Genomic DNA, 9,352 nt, shown 5'->3' with positions numbered 1-9,352 from the left:
CAGAGGCTCTTTCCATTGGATCTTAAGTGAAGAGCAAAGCTCCTATAATTTTCTCTTGGGAGGCAGATACTTTCTCCTTCTACCTCTTCCTTGCTTCCTCCCTGACTTTGCCTTTTCTCTGACCATCTACCTTTGGAGTTTGGGTTCTATGCTAACACAGTGGCCCCAGGATGTTATCTCTTGACTTTCGTGACCATCAAGTGACATCTCACCAAGATGGACACAGGGTTCCCCTGCCTGCTTTTGGGCACATGACAGTGTCCAATCTTTCCACTCTCCAGCCCTTAGTGTACTTTAGGTCTTTATTTTCTTAAGTCGCATGTTTTAAACAAGTCTATTTACATACTTACCTGATTTTTATGGTGTTCTAAAAATAAACATAATTTATCTAGAATTTCAAGATGTTTGTAGGAGGTTGGTTATCTAGTCTGCCATCTTTTCTAGAATTACAACCACTTACTGAGATCTTCTTCTGAGACAATTGTTATATCTGCAACCTTCCCTGTTTGTGCCTCCTGATACCTTTTGAGAATCACCTCCTCTTTTTTAAGTTTCTTGCTTCAATAATTCAGTTCTAGGACAAGTACCAGGCTGCCTTTGCTGGGTATAAATACCAACTTCCTTAAGAATAAATGTGCTCTTCAGTTGGGTGTCACCATGGAATGGAACCCATTATAAATGGTAGTTGTAGCCTATACATTTTCTCATTTAAATGTTGTGCTCTCGAGGTAAATTGATAGCATGCACTGCTAAGACTACAACTATCCATTAGCCCCCTGGTTAAATAAAAATGAAAACCGATAAACACCAAAGACAGGGATACCAGATCTTTGTGGCAGATTATAGTGCCCAGTTCATAGTTTAGGGCACAGACGCACACTGAAGCATGAAACATGCTAGATTTCTGAGACAGGTCCCATCACTGCAAACTGTTTTCAGAGCCAACTCCCCTAACTTACACAACCGTCTCATGTCTGTTGTAGCACCTGTAGGATTTTGACACCCTCCAACCAGCATTAAGGCTTAGAGGTATTTCTGTGTGCTCAGCAAAGCCAGAAAACAGCAGCTTTGAAATATCAAGTGCTTTTTCCTGTCTGTTACTATTGGCAACAGGAGATAGCCAAGCCATTCAGGTTAGGCTGGAAGTTAAGTTTTTTGGAGTGTATAAAATACTTCATGAGCGTGGTTCGTGTCTCTCTATCATTAACTTGGCAAGGAACCAAAAGGTGTCTGCAGTGGACAGGCCATCTTACCCTTCCCACTTCCACAAGGTTGGTCACCATGATGATGCTTGCTGTGTTCTCATGCCACACCATCCTCCAGAAGTCGTAGATAGTCTCCTGCATGGGTCCTGCACAAGACACAACAGATGCATCATTTCCCATGGATCAGTGCTGGGACATCAAAGAAACCTGCTCACCCCCACATGCAGACCCTTTGCTTTGAGCTGGATGCTTCTCTATAGCAGCCATGCGGAACAGAATTCTTTCTAAAACTTCACCCACAGCAGAAGCCAATGTTTCAGTCATGGCTGAATTTCTTCACATCTTCCAATATTATCTGCATCTGAGTTCTCTTACTCCTCTTAAACTACGACCGTGAAAGAAAGCGATTTCTCCATCATTTAGTTATTTATCTCCGTGATACTCAGGAGTGAAATTTTTAAAAACGGCTACCATTACTCTTCCTGCTAACAATTGGCAGCTATCCCAGGGAAGTGGTATGCAGGATGAAATGAGTCCCTGTAGGAAACATGGCCTTTTCTTGTTTCTAATATTTTTTCTTTTTTGGTGTCATCAGTCAAATTAATCTATTTTCTCTTTCTACATGACTTTCTAAAGTGAGAGAGAAGAGTTTGAAGCAGCTGTTTGAGTGCTTCCCACTGAACATGGAGATGCCTGGCAGAATGTGACCAGGCATCTGCTTCCCTTAACTCCTTGAGATCTGACCATTCGGAACTCTTTCCTGTAGCTTGGCTAAAACAAACAAACAAACACAAAAAAGTGGCAGTGGGGTACATGGTGGCATGGGGGTGGGGTATGTGGTGCCATGGGGATGCTGTATTACAGAATGCCAGTGCTGATATCATAAAGTTTCTCTCCCCCATTTCCATGTCCTATTCCTCTTCTTCATTTACTTATTTATTTTTAAATAACTTATTGAATCCAAATAATGCTGCCTACACATGGCACCGTCCACTAGAGCCTGAAAAAAGTACACAAACCCTGCCTCAAGCTCATGCATACTGGAGGGTATAGAACTGACAGTATACAGAAGACAAGAAAAAAATGTAAGGGGTGAGAGAAATACAAGTTCAGGGGCTTGGAAAGGCATGTTCTCTGTGGAGGATCACATAAGTACTCAGGCACATTTAGAACTGATGCCCTCCTGTACTTAAAGGATCGTGACACTAGCAGACTATTGATTTTGCAGGTGTTTGAAATTGAGGTGTGCGTATGGGTGCATGTGTGTGTGTGCATGTGTTGGGGGGAGGGAGAGACTTGTGGCAAATTACGTAGTCACGGTGAGCTTCAGCGTTGCCTTCTTTAGACGACTACACTAACATATTTCAAGGCAACTTTGAGGACCCTTGAAATGAAAACGTTTTATAAATAACAAAGCAACAGAGGGAAAGCAAGGTATATTTAGTATTATCAAAGTTCATCTCCATGTGCATGTCTGGAAATAGCAATAGCAGCACACTGAGGGATCCCTTCAGTTACCTGGGATCAATTAGCAATGGGCTATGGTATAGAGTTTTTGTGGTATAGAGCTTCTGTGGTATAGAGCTTCCGTGGTATAGAGCTTCTGTGGTATAGAGCTTCTTGTTCCATCTCTCCAAGTCCTTCCCCTTGCTCTCTGCTACATGTGCTATTCCCTCTATCCCATGCCATTCAGTGAACACAGCCCTATACCCCTGTAGAAGCAGACTCAGGTACTCCATATCTCTGTGTCTAATCCCTTTGGGGATGGGGACATACAGCCACCTCCTGTGAAGCTATGCCAGCCGTCTCAGCCATTCCCCAGGCACGTTCGTGCCATTCTCCTCCCGTAGAGGTAGGAGATTTCTGTGAGTTTAATTGAAGGCTACAGAAGGGACAGGGAAACATCAGCTTCTATCAATCACTGAGTCCTTTGCTCTCATTGTGTACTTAACAGCTTGTTACTTATTCAGTACGAGAAGTCTGCACTGAGTATGCCTCCGTGCAAACAGTCTTCCCAGTGTGGAGAAAGCCCTGAAACAGGGAGGTGACCTCATAGGCATACAGGCCTGTGCCACATACCGAAACATGGAGACACAGTTCTGATGACCAGAACTACAGTGGGAGACTCAAGGGTTCCAGCATCCTCCTGCTTCCCAGCCATGTTTGAGACAATGGCCCTTTGTTGTGCTTTTCAAAGTGATCCTCACGTAGCTCTTCTCCGCAGTGAGCACTCTATTTAATTGACATCTCCTATGAAGGGAACTTGATGTCTGGGTTTACTGTGCTCTCTTACAGAATGCATGTAAGCACAGCAGATCCCAGAACAAGTGATCATACAGCTGCATGTGCATGAGGAATGCTAACAGTCAGTCTTGGTTCTGCCTTCCCCTTCTAACTCATGCTTCTACAGAAGCTGGAGGATCCATTGTTATTACCTTTTCTAGGGGGCCATCCTTTATGGGGCTCATTCAAGACCCAGGTCATTCAGGTCTCAGGTACTGCCTCGGGGCAGTGATGTTGAACTGTTGCTCCTGACCTCTAAGCAGACTTCAGTCCCAAGTTTACCTGCCCAAGGCTTTGTTTCCCAACTTAGCTCAGCCCATTACCCTGGTGGTCAAAAGTTCCTACTTGCCAGTCATTTCCCACTGAGCTGTGTTCTGAGTCTACTGATGTGTCTAACCCTGCCAACAGGCTCTATGAACCAAGAAAGATGTCACAAAATGGGAACCAGTCAGAGGTCACTTGGGGTTTGAGTGTTTATATGCCCAGTTTGCATGGTCTTTAAAATAAGGGAGATTGTAAGCCAATGATACATATTTTCTTACTCCCTTTCACACGGAAGAAGGGGGGGTTTAGTGTAAGATTTATAATCTTGTTTTTCAACTATTTTCCCTATTTTAACCTGACAACCTGATTCAAATTATTAACCAACATCTGGATACATTATCATGCAGAGATAAGTGCTTCCTGCCCCATCCTATACCCCAAATTGGAACAAACTTGACGGTCACCAATAGTGACTACATGTGACTTTAATAGTCACTGGTGGGAAGGCACTGAGTGACCATCATGAGCCAACATAGTGAGTCTACAACCGTGCATGGGTATAAGATTCCCATGAGTCTGACGTGTGGGGAGCTCCTGTTCCTCTGCCCTAAACCTCTAGGGTTACTGGGAATTTCTCCAAGGGCACAGGAAATTCTTGTCCTTGGATGAGGATTTCCCAAACAGAAGGCAAAACACCCAGGGGGCTCGGCAAGCCCCACTCAAGTCTGAACAGGTATGACTGGCAGCTCTGTATTGGATTCCACTGAGGGGGTGGCTGAGTTGGAAGCCACTGTGATTTGCTGTGGAAGAATACTTAAAGATGTTCACACTGTGGGACAGACAGTGAGGCTCAGAAGTTGTTCTCCCATGCGACTCCATCATTTGAAAAGTAAGGTCTAGGAATTTCAATAGCAGCTGACCAGTGATACATCCATTTTCTTCACAATGGTTGGCACACACAGAGAAGGAAATGCTTGGTGGGGATGTTCACCACCATCCAGCCTTACAAACAATGAGGACACAGGAAGAAATAAGAAACGCACTCCCAAACCCAAGGAAGAGACACACAGGGTTGGGCATCATTACGTAAGATGAGTTTTCTAGTTCACTGGAGGTGAGGGATATTACAAATTATAATTTCAGACCCTGGTGGGCAACCTACACCACGATCTTTTCACATATGAATCTTTACACAGCATGTTTTACTGGTAACTAAAGTCAAAGTCCTTTGAACACCCATAGTATCTTATTTGAGTTTTTCAAAAGCAAGGTATAAATATCAATGCTGCCACAGCGTACACAGAATAAAATTTAACATCTTTTGAGGGAGTCTTACTTCCAAGGTGCTGTTTGAAGTGCTTTAAGTGTACTATCTCATTAGATTTACAATTCACCATCCTATGGAATCATTCCTGCTATCTCTGCCCTTGCCCTAGGATCACAGACAGGCCATGAGAAGCATGGTAAGTTGCTGGAACACACAGCTAGTGAGCCATGGAGTTGAGGGAGATTGTCTTTCCTTCCCTTCCTTCTTTCCTTCTCAAGATAAGGAGGGTCTCCCAGCCTCTGGCTCACCCTCACTATCCTCCTGGTTCTGCCAGTCAAGTACTAGAATGAGGTGGAGTGCAGCTGACTATTCCATCCCAGGGCCTCCGAGAGAATGACAGAGCAAGCTTCAGGAAGACAGGCATATACCCTAGAGCCACAAGAGGAAGCTGGCAGAAAAATCCGTGTGGCCCATACAGAAAGCCTTTTGAAAAGTGGTTTTACATCAGGTCAGTTTCTCCTTTAACATGTTTTTTGGCCTCCTGCTGAGACAGAATAACACTCACCTTCACGAGTGCAGCAAGCTCAGACACTTCTCTGCCAGCCCTCAGCTCTTCAGAGCCACTCAGAATTTTCCCAGAGCAAAGGCTTCCTGTCTCCTTCCCTTCAGTGTCCCCTACCTACCTCTGATGGCAGCAGCCTCTATACCTAAAATGTCAGTGCCTTATGTACCCCCACCCTAGCCCTCTGTGTGTTCCATAGTCCACCCACTCTCCGACCCCATATACCATGAAAAGTAGCAAACCTGACCTCGCTAACTATTTCCCAAATGATAGAGAGCACAATGCCAAACCTGTTCTGCCACACGCCTTGTTGGAGACTCTACCCTGTGTGTTATTCAGAGGCTACTGTTCACACCTGTTTCAATGTACTAGGCTAGAAGTCACTTCTCTGGGACATTATTCTGAGCCCTTAACTGGCACATTGCTTAATGTCCTTCATGGGAACAGTGTGGTTTCTTTGGAAGCTTTCCTTTGTGAATGATCTATGAAAGGTCCCCCCCCCCCACAGCACCAGCCAAGCCTTAGCCTGGCTATGGAAGCTAGGTATGTCTGGGATCCTGCAAGTGACACCAGGGAGGCAAGGATAAACAGTACAGAGGCAAGGATGAAAAGGTTCCTCCCCCACTTTCCAGAGGCCAGTCATTGTCTAAGATAGACATAATTCCAAGCACATGCCCTCTCCCAGCTGGCCCATGTTCAAGGACGACCTCCAACTGAGATACGCAGAGCCCCGGAGCCAAAGACCTTCCAAAGGCAATATGAATGGCTTTCCCAGTATTAACTCCCTGGTGTTTAATGTCTATGTGGACTCTGCAGAAAGCCAGCTCTCCAAGAAGCCTGTGTGGTGTGTAATTACCTTTCTTGTACTGAACGAGACCTTTGTGTATCTCAATGTGGTTGTGGGGCATAGCCCAGAAGTAAGAACTACAGGGGTGAAAGAGACACAGCTGGATTATTGACCCTAGAAGGACAGGGTGGCCTGCCTGCTCAGAGATCTCGCTGGGAGGTCAGACTTAGCGTTTTGGTTCACTGTGGGATACTCTGTGTTCAGCACTCCTGAGGGTGAGATGCTGCAACCATTATCTTTTAAAAGAAGTCAGACTGTCTTACAGTATACCTAATTTTCTCAAATTAAATCCAGGGATAGGGTTTCATGTATTTCCTTTCAGACATAGAGATTTGGTTTGCTTTGATCTGTGTAAGACAGTAAGACAGTTAAGTTACATTTAATACACATCAAAAAATATCCATTTTAGTTACATAGATCTTTATTTTATGTGGGGGGGATATATATTACCTGCCTACAATTGATAGACTTACATGCTTAAAATTTTTATGTTTTAAATTATCTTTTATTTGTGCATATGCATGAGTGGGCACAAATTGTGTGTGTGTGTGTGTGTGTGTGTGTATGTGTGTGTATGTATACCACCGTTCATATATGGAGGTCAGAAGACAGTTTATGAAGGTTGGTTTTCTCCTTCTACCGTGTGTGCCCTGGGGGTTGAACTTAGGTCACCAGATTTAAAGCCAAATGCTTTAATCCCAGGAGCTGTCATGCATGCCCTTAGTTTTAGTTATAAACTGAAAATTCTGAAAGAAGTCCACATAAATGTCCTCAAAGCTCTTTTGAGGATACGAGAAGACTTTCTGGAGACCAGAACATATCATCGGATCAGTGGTGGGTGAAGTGGGGAATATCATCCTGGTGCATAAGAATGGACATGCTACTGGAGACTTCACTGAGCCTCGTGGGATACTCATGGGAAACTGAGGCTGAAGGGTGGGGTTGTGGGTCCTGGTTAAGGTGAAATGCTCTGTGGTTGTGACTTGTTACCCTCTGAGAGAGGAAGGGGGCACACAAGGGGTCCTCTTGGAAAGAGATGAGCTTTTTAGAAGAATTGTGTGGTTATGAGAAGAAGACAGGTATTAAAGACTCATCCAGAAGGCCATTGTCCCGGCAGAGTCCATGCCTGGGCGAGGAAGAAAAGGTGAACAGGAGAGAATGTGATTTACGGTCTTAGTAGATTTAGGTAGAGACTGCACTGTGGGGTTTCCTGTAGATGTGACTCAGCCCTCACTGCGAGTGGGTATCAGTAACCATAGGAAGCAGAGGACGGGAGGAATCGGCACAGTGGGCTGAGAGGGAAAAAATGGGGCTGAGTCTGAGGATCACCCCGGCCACTTGCAAATCTCAGATGCACGCCAGAGTCTAGAGGAGACAGAGGAAAGCGGCTTTCAGGATACAGGGAAACACAGAACACAGATAGTGACTCGCAGTGAGAGTGCCACATGCCACATTTATTCAGAGAAGGAGAAGGTTGGCTCAGGGTTTGAAGGTGCTTGATGCTCAAGCCTGACAACCCAAGTTCAGTCCTCAGAAGCTATGTGAAATGCTGAATGCAGTGGTGCGCATCACCGCAAGGAAGAGATAGGGGAAGGGAGGCAAGAGAATTCTTCGGGATAGCTGGATAGCCCACAGAAGGTATCACAAAAGAAATAGCAAGAGAGACAAGTTGTGGAAAGCAAAATTTGCCTTCTAGCCTCCATAGGCCATCTCTCTCCTTCTCTCTCTCTCTCTCCTTCTCTTTCTCTCTCAAATAATTAAAAACAAACAAACAAACAAACAAACAAAAGAAGAAGTGTTATCAAAACAGAGAGGGGTGGAGTTTGAAATATACTATGATACACTAAGACCCTTCGAATGGGTGGAAATACCTAGCTAGGGACAGTCCAATATCAGGAGCCCTGTGTGTGTGCCTGACTATTGAAGTGCTGGGATTGATTGGTGATGGTCTGGATCAGGGGTTACAGAGGTGGTACAAGGACAGAGGGAAGGGGAGGGAACCCAAGATGACATACCAACAGATAATCTGGGGTACTTGTGAGGTACAGTATGACAGTGTGAAGACCCATGCCTGGGATTCGTGCATTAACTGTAAAAGCTCCTGCTACGTACAGAAAAAAGTGGCCCTAAATTTCTGATCCATTATTGGAACTGTTGCTGAAGGTGATGAACTAAATAAAGTAGGCGTTATAAAGTCAGTTACTTAACAGTCAGAGAATCAGACATCCCTTCAGCAGTGTCAGAGTACGGTTTCATTACAAGACCTTACGTGATTTTTCAGCAAGTTACTGCCATAACACTCAGACTCATAATTTCAGATTTAGTGGCTTTTCATTTTTTTGCAGAAGCCAGATGTACAAGGTAAAAGGTGGCACCATGCCTCACGGTCAGGTGTGATAACCATGGCAGGGAGCACAGCTGGCTTCCGCATTAATAATCCTTAACGTCACTTATTTGATGGAACCATTTGCTCTCCCCTGAGGCTACTTATGGCAGTGTGTAGAACTTTATGAATAGTCTTTTGTTTCGGCTGTGAAAAAGAAGCAGCAGAACTGAGGTGGCTGGGTACGATCTCCTCATTTCCCAAACATGAAGACTGTTGTGGAAAAATGACTATTTACAAGAAACAAGGAGAGTCCAGAGGGAGGGGCAGACACAGTTATCCTGTGATGGGGGGAAAACTGACGAGTATTTTATTTGACCCGATTTTGAAATGGACATGGTTGCATGACAAGATACTGATTTCTAAGCACAGCACTGAAGCAAACCCACTTCACATCTAGAATTCTATGGAGTTAGGGACTGTTCCCCGAGTCCCTTGGAATTTTAGTTGTTGAGTGTAAAAGAGAAGGAACTTGGCATCAAAGCTATAATAAAGCTTTCTTTTTAGAAGGGGTGTCAGAAGGTGTGACTTAATAACATGG

At 44.5% G+C, this 9,352-nt stretch overlaps 1 protein-coding gene across 1 annotated transcript in view; it reads right to left on the bottom strand.

Moving 5' to 3' along the window:
• The window catches only part of Ptprm (protein tyrosine phosphatase receptor type M), a 627,614-nt gene that overhangs the window by 56,543 nt on the left and 561,719 nt on the right, over positions 1-9,352 (bottom strand). The window contains exon 20 of the mRNA XM_028762235.1: positions 1,254-1,351. Coding sequence (XP_028618068.1) covers positions 1,254-1,351 — 98 coding nt within the window. The remainder of the gene's footprint in view (positions 1-1,253; positions 1,352-9,352) is intronic.

The sequence above is a fragment of the Grammomys surdaster genome, unplaced genomic scaffold (genome assembly GCF_004785775.1).
Source record: "Grammomys surdaster isolate TR1022 unplaced genomic scaffold, NIH_TR_1.0 132, whole genome shotgun sequence".
Classification (NCBI taxonomy): domain Eukaryota; kingdom Metazoa; phylum Chordata; class Mammalia; order Rodentia; family Muridae; genus Grammomys; species Grammomys surdaster.
This window is presented reverse-complemented; position numbering and strand designations above follow the sequence as displayed.